Source organism: Setaria italica, chromosome IV (assembly GCF_000263155.2).
Source record: "Setaria italica strain Yugu1 chromosome IV, Setaria_italica_v2.0, whole genome shotgun sequence".
NCBI lineage: Eukaryota > Viridiplantae > Streptophyta > Magnoliopsida > Poales > Poaceae > Setaria > Setaria italica.
The window spans coordinates 26193126-26217044 of record NC_028453.1 but is presented as its reverse complement, the minus strand read 5'-3'; the positions used below and the strand labels follow the sequence as shown (position 1 = coordinate 26217044).

General features: G+C 45.5%; 1 protein-coding gene across 1 annotated transcript; it reads right to left on the bottom strand.

The window, feature by feature from the left end:
- Positions 1-22715: 22715 nt before the first annotated feature.
- LOC101756618 (zinc finger CCCH domain-containing protein 43-like) lies at positions 22716-23674 on the bottom strand. The gene is made up of 2 exons (XM_004965448.3): positions 23526-23674; positions 22716-23442 (listed from the first exon to the last, which is right to left on the bottom strand). Exons 1-2 carry the CDS (start codon positions 23661-23663, stop codon positions 22870-22872), a joined length of 711 nt encoding a protein of 236 aa, XP_004965505.1. The 5' UTR covers positions 23664-23674; the 3' UTR covers positions 22716-22869.
- Between the last annotated feature and the right edge of the window lie 245 nt (positions 23675-23919).

Below are 23919 nucleotides of genomic sequence, written 5' to 3'. Positions count from 1 at the left end.
TCCACGTGCAGCAAGATCACCTCCGGTGCCGCGGCTCGTCGTCGGCTCGTCGTGGCTCGTCGGCGGCTCGTCGATGGCTCGTCCAAGTGCTGCAGGCGCAACACCTCCAAGGTATCCACACGTGCGGGAAGGAAGCGTCGCAAGCCGGACTGCTAGATCCGCGAGTTGCAACAGGCGAGGGCGTGGGAGGCGCGGCAGGTGTGTTTCGCCAAAAGGTGTAAACCCTAGGGCGCCCCCACCCCTCTATTTATAGAGGTTCCTGATGGGCCTCTGGATCCGAGGCCCATTAGTACTCCTAAACCTAATCCAACTCGGATCAGATCCGAATTGGGCTTCCAGCCCCTTAAGTGTGTGACCCTATGGGTTCGGATACGTATAGACATGGCCCGAGTACTCCTACTCGGCCCAATAGTCGGTAGCGGCCTCTAGCAAGACGTGCCAACTCCTATACGCACACGAAGATCATATCAGACGAACCATCACAACATAATATACATGCTATTCCCTTTGCCTCACGATATTTGGTCTAGCTTCAAGCCGACCGCTCTTTCTCGATCCTGTGATTCGGAATCCCTTTGTAGGTTAACTCTTAACCGTACGTAGCATGGCCATGCATTTTCAGATCCGATCACTCGAGGGGCCCAGAGATATCACTCTCAATCAGAGAGGGGCAAATCCCATCTTGATTGACCATGTCTCATAGCATGCTTCTTGACAAACCCGAAAGCTACCTTTATAACTACCCTGTTACGGCGTAGCGTTTGATAGCCCCTAAGTAGGTCGATCCACATCTAGAATACATGCGACAATCTCAGGTCTAAGGACAAAGCGTATATGTTGTTTAAAGAGAGAACTACTTCTCGTGTTGGGTCAGTCCTAACACATGTCTCCACATGTGTCCACATTATTAGTTCAACATCTCCATGTCCATGACTTGTGAAACATAGTCATCAACTAATACATGTGCTAGTCTAATATTCATGTGTGTCCTCACATGAACTCCGACTAGGGACAACTTTAGAATAACCATACAAGTAAAGAGTTTCACATACAATTCACATAATTGCAAATCAATTCAAGTAGCCTTTAATGGATATTCAATGAACACAATATACAAATCATGGATACAAATGGAATATCATCATCTCTATGATTGCCTCTAGGGCATACCTCCAACAGTCTCCCACTTGCACTAGAGTCAATCTAGAAGATATCTAATACCCATAGCTCTTACATGCGCATCATGCTTAGCCTGCGGGAGTGGTTTTGTCAACGGATCAGAAATGTTCAGATCCGTGTGTATTTTGCATATCTTGATCTCACCCCGGTTAACGAAGTGTCGAATGAGATGAAATCGCCGCATTACGTGTTTGTTCTTCTGGTGGTTACTTGGCTCCTTTGCTTGCGCAATTGCCCCATTGTTATCACAGTAGAGATTCAATGGGCTGGACGCATTCGGGAACACACCAAGCTCAATGAGGAAATTCCTTATCCAAACACCTTCCTTCGCGGCTTCCGAAGCCGCGATGTACTCGGCTTCTGTCGTAGAATCAGCCACCGTCTCCTGCTTGGAACTCTTCCAACTAACAGCACCACCATTTAGCGTGAACACAAATCCTGATTGTGACTTTGAATCATCTCTGTCGGTTTGGAAACTAGCATCGGTGTAACCTGTTACAACGAGCTCCTCCTGACCTCCATAGACGAGGAACATATCTTTAGTCCTTCTCAAGTACTTAAGAATGTTTTTCACCGCTGTCCAGTGACTCTCACCTGGATCAGATTGGTGTCTGCTTGTCATACTTAGCGCATATGAAACATCTGGGCGAGTACTTATCATTGCATACATGATAGATCCAATAGCCGAGGCATATGGCACTCTACTCATGCGATCCCGCTCATCAGCAGTCGAAGGACACTGAGTCTTGCTGAGATGTATGCCATGTGACATAGGCAAGAACCCTTTCTTTGCCTCTTCCATGCTGAACCGCTTCAACACTTTGTCAATGTAAGTATCTTGTCTTAAACCTATAAGCCTTCTCGATCTATCTCTATAGATCTTAATGCCCAGAATATATGCCGCTTCCCCTAAGTCCTTCATCGAAAAACTATTTTTCAGTGAAGTCTTTACGGACTCAAGCATAGGAATGTTATTTCCAATCAGTAATATGTCATCCACATATAAGATTAGAAATACTACAGAGCTCCCACTAACCTTCTTGTAAACACAAGACTCTTCTTCGTTCTTGGTGAAGTCAAACCCTTTGACCACTTCATCAAAACGAATGTTCCAACTCCTAGATGCTTGCTTCAATCCATAAATGGATCTCTGAAGCTTGCATACCTTTCCAGCATTTTTCGGATCGACGAAACCCTCGGGCTGTATCATATACACGTCCTTAGCTAGGTTTCCATTCAGGAAAGCTGTCTTGACATCCATCTGCCATATCTCATAATCGAAATATGCAGCTATAGCTAGAATAATCCGAATGGACTTAAGCATCACTACGGGCGAGAAGGTCTCGTCGTAGTCAACTCCTTGAACTTGTCGAAATCCTTTTGCGACAAGTCGTGCTTTATAGATGTGAACATTTCCATCCATGTCCTTTTTCTTCTTATAGATCCACTTGCACTCTATGGCTTTAACACCATCAGGCGGGTCAACCAAGTTCCAAACTTGATTGTCTCCCATGGACTCTATTTCGGATTGCATGGCACTCTACCATTTTTCGGAGTCTGGGTCCATCATTGCTTCTGCATATGTCGCAGGCTCATCATTGTCCAACAATAATATTTCTCGCATTTCGCGGAGCCTTGCTGACCTTCGTGGTTGTGGCGGTGCTTCTCTTGCCATGGGTATCTCAACTTGTTCTGCTACGTTAGCATCACTCATTGATTCTTGCCCGATTTGCTCATCTTGAACTTCTTCAAGATGCACTGTCTTTCCACTCTTTTCTCCTTTGAGAAACTCTTTCTCTAGAAAAACCCCGTTCCGAGCGACAAACACTTTGCCTTCTGATCGGTTGTAGAAATAATATCCCAAAGTTTCCTTTGGATATCCCACGAAAATGCACTTATCCGACTTGGGTGTGATCTTGTCCGACTGAAGTCGCTTGACAAACACTTCACATCCCCAAATCTTTAGAAAAGACAAACTAGGAACCTTTCCAGTCCATATCTCATATGGTGTCTTAACTACGGATTTAGATGGTACCCTATTTAGTGTGAAAGCTGCTATTTCTAGAGCGTATCCCCAAAATGACAACGGTAGGTCCGACTGGCTCATCATTGATCGAACCATGTCTAACAAAGTTCGATTACATCGCTCGGACACACCATTTCTCTGAGGTGTTCCAGGCGGCATAAGTTGTGGAACAATTCCGCAACTCTTTAGATGATTGCTAAACTCGTGGCTCAAATACTCGCCTCCACGATCAGATCGTAAGGCCTTAATTTTCTTGTCACGCTGATTTTCAACTTCATTCTGAAATTCCTTGAACTTTTCAAAGGTTTCAGACTTGTGCCTCATCAAGTAGACATAGCCATATCTACTAAAATCATCAGTGAAAGTTATGAAGTATTGGAATCCTCCTCTAGCCGTCGTGCTCATTGGTCCGCATACATCACTATGTACGAGTTCCAACAAGTCTACTACTCTCTCAGGAAATCCTGTGACAGGCGTCTTGGTCATCTTGCCTAGCAAGCAAGCCTCACATGTCTCGTATGATTCAAAATCAAACGAAGTTAGAAGTCCATCAGAATGGAGCTTCTTCATGCGCTTTTCACTTATATGACCCAAACGACAATGCCACAAGTAGGTAGGACTCAAATCATTAGGCCGAGGCCTTTTAGCACTTACATTACAGACAGATGAACCATCAAGATTTAAAACAAACAATCCATTCACAATGGGTGCAAAAGCCATAAACATATTATTCTTAGAGATCACACAACCATTGTTTTCACTCGCAAATGAATAACCATCCTTCATCAAGCATGAAGGAGACAAAATGTTTCGACTTAAACTAGGAACAAAATAACAATTATTCAACTCCATAATAAATCCTGACGGGAGGTGGAGTTGCATCGTCCCGACGGTCAAAGCAGCAACTCTTGCATTATTGCCCACGCGGAAATCAACTTCTCCTCTTTCCACGCTTCTACTTCTTATCATTCCCTGCATCGAATTGCAAATATGAGCAACCGATCCGGTATCAAATACCCAAGAATTAATAATTGTATCAGCGAGAAATATGTTGTCTATAACATTAACAACAAGCGTACCTGAGGTAGAAGTACTCTTACTTCCGCCGTTCTTCAACGAAGCTAGGTACTGCTTGCAGTTTCTCTTCCAGTGACCAAGTTCATGACAGTAAAAGCACTCTTTATCTGGAGCAGGTCCAGCTTTAGCCTTGGGCGCTGGGTTTGGCTTGGACACTCCAGCCTTGCCCTTCTTCTTCCAAGAATTGCCCTTCTTCTTAAAGGTAGGCTTGTTCTGTACGGCCATCACATGGCTGGTACTAGCGCTTTTCTTAATGTCTACCTCTGCTGTCTTGAGCATACCACACAGTTCATTCAGACCCTTCTCCGTCCCATGCATATGGTAGTTCGAGATGAAGTTCCCATAGCTAGGCGGAAGAGATGAAAGAATGAAGTCAGTGGCCAACTCTTTGCCCATTGGGAAGCCCAGCTTCTCCAATCGCTGAGTGTAACCAACCATCTTGATTACATGTGGTCCTACTGCTGCGCCTTCTGCTAACTTGCACTCCAGAAAGGCTTTGGACACATTGAACCTTTCGGTCCTAGCCTGTGTCTGGAACATGTCCTTGAGCGCCACGATCATATCGTGTGCCTCATGATTTGTTTCGAACTGCATCTGCAGCTCGGGTTCCATGCAAGCAAGCATAAGGCAGCTTACCTCAAGATTAGCATCAAATGCCTTCTTGTAAGCAGCCTTAATGGCAGCAGATGCATCATCAGCAGGTACTGGTGGTAGTGGGGTGTCTAGAACATCTTCCTTTTTCTCAGCCCTGAGAACAATTCTCAGGTTACGGATCCAATCCGAGTAGTTTGTTCCATTCAACTTGTCCTTCTCAAGGACCGAACGCAAAGCAAACGATGCGGTGGTGTTGCTAGGTGCCATTTAATCTACAACAAAAGTAATGCAAAATACACTAAGACAAACGTATCCATGATAGAGCAAATTACATTAAACTATTTTAACAGAATCTACTCCCACTAAAATCAATATCCCTCTATTGAAACTTTAGTGATTCAGGATCCACAACTAACAAGTCTACTAGTGAGTTTTAGCATCACCGCTAGCAAACGAGGTAGATCGGTAAGCAACTTTTGCTAATCATATCACATATGACTCCTGTTGTTGGGTGACATCTCTATGTCTCGGCGCCCAACCTTTATACCCCAAGGTCCTTAACCGTTAAGATAACCTTGTTAAGCAAACCAACCCTTATGCGTGTAAGTGTCCGACACAAACCCGTCTAGTCAAGGAAAACTAGTGGCACCCTAATTTCATAGACCCACCACTAATTGTACAAGATATGGGACGGTGCAAGTTTTAGTTGGGAGGGCATACTAACTTAAAATTTGTGAGGGATCGTTCTACTTCTAACATCACAGCATGCAGAAAGTAAAACATAAACAGAATAGCATTCACACAGTTGTGACACAGTTTGGCCCGTTTTCATATGGTGATCTCCATCTCCATAGAACCTGTTCACCATGGTGATCTCCATCTCCATGTTCCATGTGCGCCATCCTCCTGGTGATGAGTCCTCCAAGAACTAGAGCATGCTATTACGCCTAATAGCTAGTAAAGAATCTAGTAATGAAGATTATATAGTTGCTTGGATCATCACAGATTGGTACGCAGACCATTAAATACAATAAAGTGACAACACATATGGCTCCTGCCGTGTTGCCGTACGCGCGACACGCAGGTCACGAATGAGTTACACACATGCATCACATACACAAGGGGGCCATACTGATCACAAGATACAAACATACATCCTGCAAAACAGAGTTAGGCGTCCTAACGTTCCAAACTTCGGAGGCCCGAAACTCCATCTTCCAAGCCGAATTTGGGAAATCTAATTTCGCCGAAAACGGCGAAGCGGTTGAATTTCATGTGTAACTTTTTCTGTAGATCAATTTTCGTATAAAAATCGCCCCGATCCGAGATCGTACCGAAAAGTTACGACTGATTTACCGAAGCATACGCATACGGCAAAAATCCCGACCCCGGCAGTAGATCCCATCTACTATTGCACATCTAATGCGCCTGGCGTATGACCCTGGATCTCGATTCGACCAATCATATTGATCTTCCCTCACTGCAACTGGATTTACGTGTATCACTTAACTCCGATGGCGGAAACCGACCGGTAGGAGTATGTCGTTACACTACCATTGCAGTAAGGGCACGAAATCAGGACATAGATCAAACAGAGAACTCGCATATCTCCATATGCACACATCCCGAATCCAAAACTAAGCAGCTACGGCTCTGATACCACTGTAGGGATACGAGGTAGGCTACGCTAGCGCAAATCAAAATTTTCTACCGCGTATAACCAGGAAGAACTGCCGTATAAGGATCACGGGATTACCACTCGACGCACTACTGGTGCGGAAGATGTAGATATGCGTCGATGCAGTGAAGACGATCACGTAGTCGTACGTAGTCGATCACGTCCAGCAGCTCCTCAGCAGCTCGTCCACGTGCAGCAAGATCGCCTCCGGTGCCGCGGCTCGTCGTCAGCTCGTCGTGGCTCGTCGGCGGCTCGTCGATGGCTCGTCCAAGTGCTGCAGGCGCAACACCTCCAAGGTATCCACACGTGCAGGGAGGAAGCGTTGCAAGCCGGACTGCTAGATCCGCGAGTTGCAACAGGCGAGGGCGTGGGAGGCGCGGCAGATGTGTTTCGCCAAAAGGTCTCAACCCTAGGGCGCCCCCACCCCTCTATTTATAGAGGTTCCTGATGGGCCTCTGGATCCGAGGCCCATTATTACTCCTAAACCTAATCCAACTCGGATCAGATCCGAATTGGGCTTCCAGCCCCTTAAGTGTGTGACCCTATGGGTTCGGATACGTATAGACATGGCCCGAGTACTCCTACTCGGCCCAATAGTCGGTAGCGGCCTCTAGCAAGACGTGCCAACTCCTATACGCACACGAAGATCATATCAGACGAACCATCACAACATAATATACATGCTATTCCCTTTGCCTCACGATATTTGGTCTAGCTTCAAGCCGACCGCTCTTTCTCGATCCTGTGATTCGGAATCCCTTTGTAGGTTAACTCTTAACCGTACGTAGCATGGCCATGCATTTTCGGATCCGATCACTCGAGGGGCCCAGAGATATCACTCTCAATCAGAGAGGGGCAAATCCCATCTTGATTGACCATGTCTCATAGCATGCTTCTTGACAAACCCGAAAGCTACCTTTATAACTACCCTGTTACGGCGTAGCGTTTGATAGCCCCTAAGTAGGTCGATCCACATCTAGAATACATGCGACAATCTCAGGTCTAAGGACAAAGCGTATATGTTGTTTAAAGAGAGAACTACTTCTCATGTTGGGTCAGTCCTAACACATGTCTCCACATGTGTCCACATTATTAGTTCAACATCTCCATGTCCATGACTTGTGAAACATAGTCATCAACTAATACATGTGCTAGTCTAATATTCATGTGTGTCCTCACATGAACTCCGACTAGGGACAACTTTAGAATAACCATACAAGTAAAGAGTTTCACATACAATTCACATAATTGCAAATCAATTCAAGTAGCCTTTAATGGATATTCAATGAACACAATATACAAATCATGGATACAAATGGAATATCATCATCTCTATAATTGCCTCTAGGGCATACCTCCAACACGGGCTGCATATGCTTCCACACATGATAGAATGTGGGATGAGCATCGTTTCGATGCCATGGTTGAAATTGTAGGTAAGTCCAATTGGTCACATGATACAATAGTTTTCCGAACATTAAAGCAGAAAAGGGAATTAGCCATTGTGACTTACATCGACACGGAGACGGCAAGGTCGACCCACGCGCATTTGCTCCCAAATCCAGATCTGCAGCATATAGGTGCACCCTCCAACATTTGAATCCCTCGTAGTGCGCCTGCAAGCCTCACATAGCTGCCTGTATAGCTAGGCGAGAGCCGCTGAGCCCCAACTGTAAAGGGCTATGTTGTCCCAATGCTGACCCAAAATGGGGAGAACCATCCAAGACACCGTGTTCCCAGCTGCATCAGGAAGGAGGAATGTGCTCACAAAGTGCCATAGCCAAACTCGACGTATCGCTGCACAACCTCATCATTTGCTCCCTACGGACAAACGTTGAAGTGCTCCCTCAACCATGCGGAGCTGACACCGAAGGTCTTCTTGGAGTTGTCTCCGTCCTTTGGCTCTGGCGGCCTAATCCCAATATGCATTTCAACCATGTCACGCCAATTCTCGTTCTGTATAATTCCTGTCACTGGATGCCCCTCCAGTGGAAGACCGAGTATCATAGCAACGTCCTGCATTGTGATGGTCATCTCTCCGAACGGGAGGTGGAAAGTGTGAGTCTCCGGATGCCACTTGTCGACCATAGCGGTCAACAACGGTCCGTCCATTGGAGGGACACCTGCGACAACCTGAACTGCAAGATCCAAAAAACCTGCTCTCTGCAAGTACTTCGCATACCGCTCATCCCACCTAAGTGGTGAGTGCACTCTAGCCCTGAGTGGTTTCAAATCCTGCAAAACATTATAAGATTATTACTTACCTACAAGGAAATAGACATTGATGACAAAGGTGGTTTCGAACAAAAATGAGAAGTCAATGCATTTGAGAATAAAGGGCTACTAAAGTGGTAAGTAACACAAATATGATATAAGTGACATTTTCAGTATGAAATTGTTTACATTGTACACAAGCAAATATTAAGGACAGGCACATCCTCAATTTATAAGAATTTCGTAACGATTACTTTCAAAATACAAGTGAAAAGGAATGTTATGCACTATTACGACAAATTAGCAAGCATTGATAAGAACAATTCATACAAAAATCTTGCAATTCTCATCCTAAGGTATGCATTCATCAACATAAATTAGCAACCATTGTTAATGACTGATGTAGTACCTCATTTAGGTCAGTGAGGTGCTGGGCATGGTGCTGCAAGTCGTACGTGGACTCAAGAAGCGGGCACGCTGGGGCCGCCATCCTAAAGAAACAACAAACAAGATCGTTAGTAAAAAGCTTCATTATATGATAAGTATGGTAACTATGATAATTTACTACTATAAAAAAAGATAAAATGATAACCATGCAAAATAGGAGCAACGTGCGTACCCTATTGTTTGAAGAACGCGGCCTATTACTGTTCGCCCTAGATTTCGTGCCTTTAGAATTTCTATTGCGGCATGTCCAATTCCTAATGATCTTGTGGCAGTTCGAGCAACGATTTTCCAACTTGTCCACATCAGAATCACCAGTGCCATATTATGCAGAAAGCCTCCCTTGCGACACGTCCATGTCGCCTATGAAACGCTTCTTCTGCCTCCTTCCTACTTTATTTGTCATCAAATTGGGGTTGGGCACGTACCCTACCCCTTCATATGCCGGCCATTGTGACAGATCAAGGTAAGGTTGAAAGCTTGATTCTCATATTCTGACGGTATGCTCCCTAGAGTACAACGGTGACATGTACAAGGGACTTTCATAGTTAAGACCTCTTGCCTTGCAAGCTGTAATGAAGTGTGAACATGGAAGGTGCAATAATTGAAGAACGTTGCAGGTGCACGAAACTTCGTTCAGATCCACTCTGTAGTGTCGGCCTCCATGACTCTCACCCCCAATGTTAGTCGTACCGCAACTTCTTATAGAATACACCATCCTTTCTAGCCCGTACGGTTCTACTAAGTGGTGCACGGATCTAAGCTTAGCCTGTGATAAATAATCATCTGCAACTTTCCTAATTCTATGGCCTTCATCCAACATTGCACGTGCCTTTTGCCATCAGTCCACAAAGTAGGCGTTGCATTTTTCAAATGAGTATTCAATAATCCAAGAGACGGGCCTACTTCGGATGCCTTTGAAAACAACGTTTAGTGATTCCGAGTAGTTCATGGTCATAATACCCCAACACATCCCTCCCTCATTGAAAGTCTGCGCCCATTTATCCTTATCCTCCATTTCACCCTTCAACCATTCTTTTGCGTCATCGTTCAAGTCCTTCACTAGATCTTCTAACTTCTCACTAAATTCTCTCTCCGTATGAACCTTGCATAAAGTCTTCAATTTTCCAATCACACGGTCGCTCTTCTGCCAACGCGACATGTTGGCAGCAAACTGCCTCGTGCACCACCTATGCACAAATGGTGGAAAACCATCCATGTGGTCCTTCGCACAATTTAGGAGCCCATGATGCCTATCCAATATCATACACACTATCCGTGAAGGTCCAAGAACATGTCGCCGAACAAGTTTCATAAACCATGACCAAATCTCATTATTCTCACTCTCAGCCAAGGCAAAAGCAAGAGGCACAAGCTGCTGTTCTGGATCTACACCAACTGCCATCATTAATGTACCCTTATACTTCCCAGTCAAGAATGTACCGTCCACAAGTATCACAGGACGACAATGTTGAAATGCCTCACTACATTGAGGGAAGCACCAAAATACCCTTTGGAGTATATGCTTCAAAACTCCATTGTCAGGATGCATCATGCCACATGAGTTGATGAACCATTTAACCCCGGGATTGTAGTAGGCTATAGTTGTGAGTACCCTAGGAACCATGCCATACGACTCCTTCTAGTCCCCCCAAAGCAGGGCAACGGCGTATTGCTTCACCCGCCAAGCCTTTGAATACTTCACATGGTACCCACTAAAGGCAAAGATGGACTCCACGAGGGATGGCACCGATGTCTCGCTGTCTTTACGGATAATGCCTAGGATACGCCGCCCAAGGTACTTTGCTGTGCACTGTACGTGCACTCGCTTCGGCTGTGACGAACAACAAGTATGCGGTTGCACAACATTTGAAATTCTCCATTGTCCGGTGCTTGATATTAGCCGAGACCATACACGCCAATGGCATCCTTGCTTGCACATCACATTGTATCTTAAGTTCTTATCAGAGTGAACTATGCTAAAAGGTCTATGTAACCTCACTGCGGAGTCAGCCAAGAAAAACTTCAGCTCCTCAAGACTATTGAGCTTCATCCCCTTCTTAATCACTGGACTCTCACCAACGGACGTCCCTTCAGAATTCACCATACTAGATTCACATATTGCTTTGTGGACCATACTGATGTCTTATCATGGGAACGGATGGCAGTTTGACATCACGTTCTTTTAACAACCATAACTCGTTCTGGGTGTAAGAAAAACAATCGTCCATACGACAAATGCCTTCTACATCATGCACGGTTGCGGTGTCAAACTGCAGTCCATCCTCTTCATTTTCTACCCCGTCGTCCTCATATTCATGCTCACCACTCTGAAATAGTGACTCCTTCTCTACCTCCACACCTACTACCCCATCTTCTTCGAATTCACAATGTTCGGAACCCATAGAGACATTATCATCATCTATATTTGCTTCATCCCTCTCAAAAATGTTATTGGGAAAATGATCATTGGCAATAGCCAAGTCAAAACCACATTCTATTTCACCTAACACGTGATGCAACATTTCTGACTCCTGGGTACCATTACGATTCACTACCGCCACTTCCTCCCTCAAGACAACATTTGGGCCAGCCATACGAACAATTTTAACTATAACCTCCAAACATGCAACATTAGCTTCGTGAACAACATCCTTATAGTTCTTCCAATTCGCATCGGATGCTAACTTCATGAGAACATAATGAGCTCTAGCTTTCCCACAATCAAAACGACCTCTCAAACTCATCTCATCCACTCTACATCCGTACTTCCTCATTACATGGTCAACTAAATCAGTAAAACTTGGAGGACCCTCGAAGAATTCAATTGACTCATTCATATTCTCTAACTCTCCATTTTGTTTCACAATACCACCATCAAAAAATCGAACTAAACGATCCATCTACAAAATACAAACATTTCACCATTTCATATACACTGCACATTGCACATATTCGACAAATCAACTCGACACATTACACATATTGGACAAATTGCAAACAAAAAAAATATACATGTCATGTAAATTACACAAGTTCTACACGTCAATATCGCGGGTAGAGACTCAATTGCGTCTGAACTATGCATCATCTAACACAAAACACCATTGCATTTCATTCAAAATTGAAATCATCAACCTAACCCTAAGTCACCTAAACATCCTCCGGTAAAACACGAGAAAAAGTAGGGGGATACCTTCCACACGAAGCAAGGATCGATTTTCTCAACTTTCCCCCACCGAAATCGCCGGATTTTGGGTGGATTTGGGGGTGGGGCGGTGGGTGGCAGCGCAAGGAGTCGACTCGCGCGTGTAGTGCAGGCGCTGCCGCACCAGGTGGGCTGGCGCGGTGGGCAGGCGCTCGCCGCGCCAGCGTGGCAGGGCCTGCCGCGTCGGGCGGTCTGGTGCGGGCAAAAGGGTCACCCGTCGCAAATAAACTCAGGTTATTTTTAAAAATAAAAAAAAAAGTTAAAAATAAAAAAAATTCACATCTATGTAATGCTTGAGTCCATTTTGGTTTCGGTAGAGTGCTTGTCGGCCCACGTAACTGGGCCAATTTGGCGAAAAGCTGAATCAGCACTCGCTCGTTGCGAGCAGTGCTAGCGCCCGGTGGGCCACGTGTGGGAGCCACGGCGCACATGCACGTCTGCGTGCTTTCCACGTGCATGGGTCCACAGTTCCTCTTATCCCCTCTCCGGCTGGCCCCATTCAGACAAGCTAAAATTAGCTACGGGACACCCTCCAAATGTGATCTTTGCTGTAGATAAAAAAAACAAGAAGATAACTTTGCCAAAACACACTCTCAATGGTGGTAATTTGCCACATCACACTGCAGCCATTATTATATTGAATCTTAATAAAATGCAAAAAAATCTTACTATTCTACCCTCACCCGCACCCGACTCAACGCCTGCTGCAAAAAACCCGGCCGGATCGGCGCTGCCTCAGGTCTCGTTCGTTTCAGCTGGATTGGATTCCGACCAGGATTACTTCTAGGTCCAGTTTGAGTGATTCCACCTATGTCAGTCAATCCGGTTAGGATTTAATCCTACCAATCCACTCAAACCGCGGGATTTTTTTCTACCAATCCACTCAAACCGAACAGCAGTGCGTTATTTTTTCCTCAGCTACCCACTTTTCTTCCGTCTTTCCCACGGCAGCACCTCGCAGCGTCGGGTCTGCTTCTGGTCGCACCGCTCCTCGACGCTCCTCACCGCCGGCTTGCTCCATGCGTGCTTAGCTCCGGCGCCCCCGTTCAGCTGCCCTGCTCCACCCCCACGTGCTGCATCTCCACCGCCGACCTGCTGCTGCATCATCTCGTTTGCGCTGCTACGCCCCCTGGTTCTGCACCACCGCTAGAGCTCACGGCCGTCGAGGCAGAGCTGCAGGGCCGAGCGCTGCTGCTGGACCGCGACGCAGTAGTTTTCATTCCATAAGTGATCAATGTGACGATACTATAATTACAAACCGAAAGCTTACCATATAGTCGTGGAGAGGTGCACGCTCAGGCTGTGTCCCATGGCGTGTCACGGTGTCGTACGCGTCAGCTATGTCAGCGTCATCATCAGACGGTGCATCCTCAATGGGCACATTAGTCCAAGATGGTTTCACTTTGGTTCTCGTCGAAGTACAGTACCATCTTATGTACTCATTGTTGGGTTGCCAGTACGGTCCACCTTCAGGATCGCATCCTTCCTTGTTGTTCCACATGTGGATGTACCGGTCATGCTTCACCCTCCAATCATTTTCCTTGTACCGCTTTCTGCGGTCGATACTGCATCAGAAATTAGTGAAGTATTAGTATAACACGTTAATTGCGTTAATTGAATACCCTCCAATAGTTATTTATTCCTGCGTACCTGTGCAGCTGCTGCGAAGTCGATAATTCCAAAGGAGGGCACGGTTGCATCCTCCCAAACTGCCGCATCACCCTATGCGGCATATGAAACTCTACCACGTAGTACAGTATCATTGGGGTCGTGCACCTCCACAGCTCTCTATCTTTGTAGCACGTCGGTGAAAAGACGATCTCGCTAAGCTGCTGACGGTCATACGGTTTCCATTCCACCTTCAAAAATTTTCACGCAATACTTATTTCATCTACCATTATATGCAAGTTAGCTTAAAAAACTATTATGGTTACCAAATTACCTGGTACTGCGTGAGAACATCAAACTCGTTCGTGTAGGCCCTGTAGCGCCTATCCGGATTGCCACGAACGGGCCGCACATGCTTCCACACGTGATAGAACGTGGGAAGAGAATCGTCTTGATGCCATGGCTGAAATTGCAAGTAAGTCCAATTGGTCACATGATACAATAGTTTTTCGAACATTAACGTAGAAAAAGGAATTAGCTGTTATGACTTACATCGACACGGAGGCGGGAAGGTCGACCCACGGGCATTCGCTCCCAAATCCATATCTGGAGCATATAAGTGCACCCTCCAACATTAGAATCTCTCGCTGTGCGCCGGCAAGCCTCACATAACTGTCTGTACAGCCAGGCAAGAGCCGCTGAGCCCCAACTGTAAGTGGCTATGTTTTCCCAAACTTGACCTAGAATGGGGAGAACCATCCACGATACTGTGTTCCCAGCTGCATCTGGAAGGAGGAATGTACTAACAAAGTGCCATAGCCACACTCGAGCAAAGCGCTGCACGACCTCGTCATTTGCTCCCGGAGGACACACCTCGAAGTGCTCCCTCAACCATGCCGAGCTAACACCGGACGTCTTCTTCGAGCTATCTCCGCCCTCTGGCTCTGGCGGCCTAATCCCAATATGCATCTCGACCATATCACGCCAATTCTCATTCTGGATAATACCTGTCACTGGCAGCCCATGCAGTGGAAGGCCGAGTATCATAGCCGCATCCTGCATTGTGATGGTCATTTCTCCGAAGGGCATGTGGAACGTGTGAGTCTCCGGACGCCACCTGTCGACCATAGCGGTCAACAGTGGTCCGTCCATTGGAGGGAGACCCCCCACGACCTGAACAGCGATATCCAAGAAACCTGCTCTCTGCAGGTACTGGGCGTACCGCTCATCCCACCTAAGTGGTGAGTGCACCCTAGCCCTCAGTGGTGTCAAATTCTGCAAAACATTATAAGATTATTACCAAAATGAGAAGTCAATCCAATTGTGAATAACGGGCTTCTAAAGTGGTAAGTAACACAAATATGATACAAATGACATTTTCAGTATGAAATTGTTTACACTCTACACAAGCGAATAGTAACGATAGGCACATCCTTAATTAATTTATAAGAACATTTCATACGAAAATCTTGCAATTCTCATCCTAAGGTATGCATTCATCAGCAAAAAATAGCAACCATTGTTATACCTCATTCATGTCCGCGAGGTGGTGGGCACGGTGGTGCAAGTCGTAAGCAGCCTCAAGAAGAGGGTACCCCGGGGCCGCCATCCTAAAAAAACAACATAAATGATCGTTAGTAAAAAGATTCATTACATGATAAGTACGGAAAATATGATAATGTACGGAAAATATGATAGGCAACGCGCATACCCAATTGTTCGAATTACCCGGCCTATTACTGCTCGGTCTAGATTTAGTGCCTTTTGATTTTCTACTGCGGCATGTGCAATTCCTGATGATCTTGTGGCACTTGGAGCAACGATTTTCCGACTTGTCAATATCAAAATCACCAGTATCATAATCTGCAGAAAGCCTCCCTTCCGACACGTCCATCTCGCCTGTGAAACGCTTCTTCTGCCGCCTTCCTACTTTATTTCTCATTAAACTGGGGTTAGGCACGTACCCTACCCCTTCATATGCCGGCCATTGTGACGGATCTAGGTAAGGTTGAAAGCTTGATTCCCAAATTTTGATGGTGTGCTCCCTAGAGTACAACGGTGACAGTACATGGGCTTTCAAAGTTAAGACCTCTTGCCTTGCAGCTGTAATGAAGTGTGAACATGGAAGGTGCAACAATTGAGGAACATTGCAGGTGCACGAAACTTCGTGCAGATCCACTCTATAGTGTCGGCCTCCATGACTCTCACCCCCAATGTTAGTCGAACCGTAACTTCTTATAGAATACACCATCCTTTCTGGCCCGTACGGATCTGCTAAGTGGTGCACGGATCTAAGCTCAGCCTCTGATAAATAATTATCTGCAACTTGCCCAATTCTATAGTCTTGATCTAACATATCACGCGCCTTTCCCCATCGGTTCACAAAGTAGGCGTTGCATTTTTCGAATGTGTATTCAATAATTCCAGCGACGGGCCTACTTCGGATGCCTTTGAAAACTCCGTTGAGTGATTCCGAGAAGTTCGTGGTCATAATACCCCACCGCATCCCTCCCTCATCGAAAGCCTGCGCCCATTTATCCTTGTCCCCCATTTCACCCTTCAACCATTCTTTTGCGTCGTCGTTCAAGTCCTTCACTAAATCTTCTAACTTCTCACGAAATTCTCTCTCTGTATGAACCGTGCATAATAATTTCAATTTTCCAATCACACGATTGCTCTTCTGCCGACGCGACATGTTGGCAGCAAAGTGCCTCATGCACCACCTATGCACAAGCGGTGGAAAACCATCAATGTGGTCCTTTGCACAATTTAGAAGCCCATGATGCCTATCTGATATCATACACACTATCCGTGAAGGTCCAAGAACATTTACCCGAACAAGTTTCATAAACCATGACCAACTCTCATTATTCTCACTCTCGACCAAGGCAAAAGCAAGAGGCACAATCTGTTGTTCTGGATCTACAGCAACTGCCATCATTAATGTACCCTTGTACTTGCCAGTCAAGAATGTACCGTCCACCAGTATCACAGGACGGCAATGTTGAAATGCCTCACTACATTGAGGGAAGCACCAAAATACCCTTTGCAGTATATGCTTCAACACTCCATTGTCAGGAACCATCATGCCACATGAGTCGATCCACCATTTAACTCCGGGATTGTAGTAGGTTATAGCTGAGAGTACCCTAGGAACCATGTCGTACGACTCCTTCCAGTCGCCCCAAAGCAGGGCAACAGCGTGTTGCTTCGCCCGCCAAGCCTTGGAATACTTCACACGGTACCCACTAAAGATGAAGATGGACTCCACGAGTGATGGCACCGATGTCTCGCTGTCTTTACGGATAATGCCTAGGATACGCCATCCAAGGTACTTTGCTGTGCACTGTACATGCTCTCGCTTCGGCTGTGACGACCGACAAGTATGCGGTTGCACAACATTTGAAATTCTCCATTGTCCGGTGCTTGATATTAGCCGAGACCATACACGCCAATGGCATCCTTGCTTGCACATCACATTGTATCTTAAGTTCTTGTCAGAGTGAACTACGCTAAAAGGTCTATGTAACCTCACCGCGTAGTCAGCCAAGAAAAACTTCAGCTCCTCAAGACTATTGAACTTCATCCCCTTCTTAATCACTTGACTCTCACCAATGGACGTCCCCTCTGCATTCACCATACTAGATTCACATATTGCTTTGTGAACCATACTTATGTCCTTATCATTGGGAACGGATGGCAGTTCGACATCACGTTCTTTTAACATCCGCAACTCACACTGGGTGTAAGAAAAACAATCGTCCATACGACGAATGCCTTCTACATCATGTACGGTTGCGGTGTCAAATTGCAGTCCATCCTCTTCATTTTCTACCCCGACGTTCTCATATTCATGCCCACCACTCTCAAATAGTGATTCCTCCTCTACCTCCTCACCTACTACCCCATCTTCCTCCAATTCACAATCTTCGGAACCCATAGAGACATTATCAACATCTATATTTGCTTCATCCCTCTCAAAAATGTTATTGGGAAAATCATCATTGGCAATAGCCAAGTCAAAATCACGTTCTGTTTCACCTAACACGTGATGCAACATTTCTGACTCCTGGGTACCATTATGGTTCACTACCGTCACTTCCTCCCTCATGACAACATTTGGGCTAGGCATACGAACAATTTCGACTATAACCTCCAAACATGCAACATTAGCTTCGTGCACAACATCCTTATAGTGCTTCCAATTCGCATCGGATGCTAACTTCATGAGAACATAATGAGCTCTAGCTTTCCCACAATCAAAACGACCTCTCAAACTTATCTCATCCACTCTACATCCATACTTCGTCATTACACGATCAACTAAATCACTAAAACTTGGAGGACCATCAAATATTTCAATTGACTCATTCATATTCTCTAACTCCCCATTTTGTTTCACAACACCACCATGAAAAAATCGAACTAAACGATCCATCTACAAAATACAAACATTTCACCATGTCATATACACTACACATTGCACATATTCGACATATCAACTACACACATTACATATATTGGACAAATTGCAAACAAAAAATACACATATACATTGCACTATACGATTCAATGAATATATCCTTAAATCAATAAGTTCTACACGTCAATATCGCGGGCAGAGACTCAATTGCGTATGAACTACGTATCATCTAACACAAAACACCATTGCATTTCATTCAAATTTCAAATCACTAACCTAACCCTAAGTCACCTAAACATCCTCCGATCTACCAAATGCAACGGTAAAACACGAGAATAAGTAGGGGAATACCTTCCACACGAAGCAGGGATCGATTCCCACTACTTTCCCCCACCGAAAACGCCGGATTTTGGGTGGATTTGGGGGTGGGGCGGCGCTGGAGCTTCGGGCTCGGGGGTTTCTGGAGGAGGAAGAAAGGAGGGAGGGAGGAGGAAGGGAGCCGGCGCACGGCCTAAGTGTTGGCCCTGCCGCGCCAGGCGGGCTGGCGCGGCGAAAGCCCGCCCACGTCAGCGCCCGCCTGGCGCCGCGGCTCGCCGCGCCAGCGTGGCAGGGGGCTGCCGCGCCAGTGCATGTGGTGCGGCAGCATGTTCCTGCCGCGCCAGGCGGTCTGGCGCGGCCAAAAGGGTTAGGCCGCGCAAATAAACCCCCGCTGAGGTTATTTTTAAAAATAAAGAAAAAAAGGGTTAAAAATAAAAAAAAGTTCCCATCTCGTCAGGTGCGGGTATTTTTGCCAAAAAGCTGCGGAGGAGGGGACATGAGAAGCCACAATTTTTGGCTCATGCATAAGCCGGTTGATGGCAATTGCAATTGTATTGGAAATAATCTGCTCTCTTTCTCCTGCTCCTACTCTCACGGGCAAGTAGCAAGCAAAATCAATTTCCTCCTCTCACAGGCAAAATCAAGCACGCAGCACAAATCGCACAGCAGCAAAATCAATCCTTTCTTCTACACACAGCAGCACGGAGCAGCAGTAAAAATCAATTCCATCTCTGCTCCCGTCGATCTCTCTGGGCAAGCGCAGACGGTGCACCCCAGCCCCGACGGCGGAGGACCGAGGATGTCAAGCATGTCGTTGAAGATTTCCAGGCCGTAACCCATCCCTCCCGCTGGGATTTCGCTGCTGGCAGGGTACTTCCCATTCTATCTATCCACCTCCAGCTGCCGACATCGACCGCCTCTACGCGTTGTTCAGCTTCTCCCACGCTTGGTCTCCCCCCCCAACCACGCCCCGCTCTTTCTACTATGTGCTGCCCCAAAGCCGTCTCCCCCAAGTGTCTGTGTAGAGCCATTTGTTCTACCAAAGCTGACAATAGCTAGGAGGGACGGGTGTATGATGGTCAGACGCCGAGCGCGAGGAGGCGCCCATCGAGGGGAGCCGCTGCTTCCTCGCTTGGACCGGGGCACCAACGGCTGGGCCTCGTCGCCGGGGCACCACTTCCACCTACATGCGCGCGGATACTTCTCCGGCAGGGGCGGCAAGCATGGGAAGGCGCCGTTCGTTGCGGAGTGGCTGCTCCGCCCCACGCGGCTCGACCAAGTACTCGTCACCTCTGTCTGGATCGGTTCCAGAGGTGGGGAGGAACCATTCCGGACCTTGGAGCACTTGGAATGGTTGAGACGGACCGGATTCCATTCCGGGTCGGGGCTAACCGAACGACAATTCCTATGTTGGGTCGTATTCATTCCGGTTCATTCCGGACTGTTTCAATCCATCCGGATTGAGCTACGTTCCAGGCCGTTCCGGTCTAACCGAACGAGGCCTCAGCTGGATCGACTTCCCGGTGGCTCGCACCCTCTCCAAGCGGCACGGCACTCTATCCCGGCGTCCACTCTCGGTCAAGGTTTACCTCCGGTAAGAGAAAATCGGAGGTCATTGAGAAACACGTTTATCAGAATTTTTTTGAAAATATCTCAAATCTGATGTTTTTCTTTCGGACAAAATTTAGAAAAAAATCCTACATAAAATAACCTAGATTATTTTCAAACGACCTAACATGAAAGACAAGACATAACAATGCATTGAAATGGGATAAAGTTTAGGGTCACAGAGAGCTGGGAGGCAGGAGTTTTTAGCCGGACTTCTTTGGTTTGGCACAAATTTAAAAGGGCCAAAAATTTTGAGCAGCAAAAAAAGTGAGCTCAACCAAGAAACACGTTTATCAAATTTCTAGTTTTCCCTGCTCCCGGTGGCAGGTACGCACGCATGCGCAGGCTGGCGGCGAGGATGACCGCTACCTGCTACTCCTCATCCGTCATTTCATTTAAAAAAGAGTTGAGGGGAAAATCAAATCAGTGCTCTAGGATGCTTGCCAGTAGAATGAGCGCAAGATTGAAATTGTTTTTCCTTTTCTATCTCTTTCACGAACAACGGGAAGGATTAAAGAACGAAAGGCAACAAACGCAATTGGGTATGCTAATTAAGGGGGTGTTTGGCAGCACTCCACCTTTCTGAAATCAGCTCCACTCCACCAGCTCCACACTTTTGCAGCTCCACTCCACCAACTCCAGAAAACTGTAGAGTTGTTGAACGTGTTTGGCATATTGTTGTGCTCCAGCTTCAGGAAAATGTGTTTTTAGTGGGAATGTTCTATTTTGCCCTTGGTGGTTGGATCGGTTGACTTTAGCATGGGTTACATTTTTTTCCCGCTGCTACAGTAACCCCCGCTGCTACAGTAACCCGTGGGTGTTTTTGATTTTTTTTTCCATGCTGCTACAGTTGCCAGGCCGTTACCCTTTGTGGGTGTTTTTGATTTTTTTTTTCGGGGTAAAATAGCATACAATACTTCCTTTAGTTTTTTTTCCCATGGCAAAAAATATTGAACCAAATAAAGTTGTACTGAAAGGTCGCAACAAATACGGTACAAAATCAATCTTTCCAATACAAACTAGTTCCAAGCAAGAGAGAGTGCGGTGGCTAGCTCATCACGAAAGACATCCATAGTTGGCGCGTTGAGTGCGGAAGTTGTCCCATCTGACGCCGCTTGCGAAAGTGCATATTTGTTATATCTTTCCGGTATTGTAGGAATAAAATTAGGATCACGATCAAACCGAGCAAAGTCTTCATCTTGACATCCATGCTCACGAATAAAATTGTGAAGGACCATGGTAGCCACAACAATCATCTTTTGCTTGTACATGGGATATGGTGGCATCTTCCAAAGAATTTGCCACTTCATTTTTAATAGTCCAAAAGATCGCTCAATCACATTGCGGATAGATGAGTGAACCCGATTGAACCTTTCCATAGGCGTCTTAGGTTCAATACCTCTATGCCATTCCGGTAAATGATACCTTTCACCCTTGTAAGGAGCGAGGTAGCCAGGACGATTAGGATATCCCGCATCCACAACGTAGTATTTGCCTATATTCACATAAAAATAATATGAGTTATGGATTAATGCTACATGTTAATCACATTCACATATCAAATTGAACACATGTTACCTTGTGGAGGATGTGGAAAAAATTCTTCATCCACTCTGAGTGCATTGTACAACACACTTGTATCATGCATAGCTCCAGGTTGTCCCGTGGAAACATAAGTGAAACGCATGTCAAAGTCGCATACCGCTAGTACATTTTGAGTGGCTACCCCGGTCTTTCCAATATATCTCACTTGCTCATCAGGTGAAAGAGCAACACGGATATGAGTGCCATCAAGTGCACCAATGCAATCTTTGAAATGTGGATATGCACGTTTGTCATCTCTTATCCTCTTATGGACTGTGGGGAAGTTGGGATTCTTTGGTCGAATGAAATCTTTCGCCATAGCCATCAAAGCATTTAGCACCTCATCAAATTTCCTACTAATAGTTTCGCCAGAATGCTTAAATCTATTTTGAGCTCTCCTATTAGACTCATTTCCAGCACATGTGTATAGAAACATAGCAAGCATCTCTTTTGTGCTAATGTGCATAGAAGGTCGCAGCCCATACCTTCCCACCAACACACCATGAAGATCCAAGAAGATTTCATTGTTCATACGTAGTTGTCTATGACATTCTCCAGGACTTTTCATTGTCTCTAGCAGCCATCCTGTTCCACTTACACCAGATGTCCTTGGTGGGTTTTTAACAAGGTAAAGGTCAGAATATATTTGTGCAATTTCTGCAGCACCCAACATAAGATTCCAAAAGACCTCGCTTTCATCATTGGAGTCATCACTATCGCTCTCACTTTCCTACAGATAAGAGATCATATGACATATAAAATAAAATAAGTACTTGGCATTAAAATAACACTCAAGGTTGAATGACAATACTTCAGTCCAACAAGTAATTAAAAATTGAAATAACACTGCAGTTGCAATAACAATAGTTCATACGAACAAAAAAGAATTATTAAAATGACACAATTCCTCAATTGCCATACTTGGCATTATACTTTCTACGCAGCCAATTAAATCTAATCTCGTTTGTTGGCAGGGTCATGAACATTTCCCTTTGGTCCTTCTTCACAAACAACTCTGTGGCGATATAATGCTCATCTGTATCATACCCTGCCCCACATTCCAACACAAGGTCCATGACTTGTTGCACAGTTACTTCACCCAATTTTTTTGATGTAAAAGAGGAAGCGGACTCAGCAATCTTAGTTACTTGTTCCTGAATAACTTGTGCAGTTCCAGTTCTTTGTCTCTTTGCTGGTGGAATTCTTTTGTTTGCTAACAAAATAGTAGGAGAAGGAGTAACCTCTTGGACCTCATCTGTTTCATCCCAAGCAACTCCGTCATCATCACAATCATCAGGGACATCATGAACCTCATTCACATGTCCGTTGTCAACATCCTCTTGTGTTGGTGGTATGATGGGATTAGAGCTCATAGGATTCCAATGATCGCTTTCATCATTAGTTATGTCAGCAAACATCACTGTCAAGTCCTCCTCATTTTGCAACGGTTTTTTTCGAAACTTGCCGCAACCTGGAATATCCTGCAAGGACATCATCATTATTTACAAAAAGAAATGATATGAACCTGTTGCTTAACAGAAATAAAAATATTTTGTGAACTCACCGTCCTTGCCTTCTTCCACCACTCATCATCCATATCAATCACACCTCTTGCGGCGTCCCATCCCGTACCCGTTTGCTTCCTCATTAATTTCTTCCAAGTCGTTAAATCGATCTTTAATTTATCCCACTTGTTCTTCATTTGCCGCTTGGTCAAATGAATTGCTGTGAGGTTGAAAAATTCATTGCTAACCTCATCATAGCCTACTGAGTTCAAATGAGTGTTCGGTCTATTCCCTTTCTTAACTTGTTTGGCAAATAACGAACATATGATCGTCGTGTTTGCATCAGTCCATTCAATTGAATCACCCTGAATTAACATATTCACACAGCCATATCTCTTTAACAAATTGATAGTAACAGTTTCCATGGATGAGCATAATTAATAGCAGCAGATA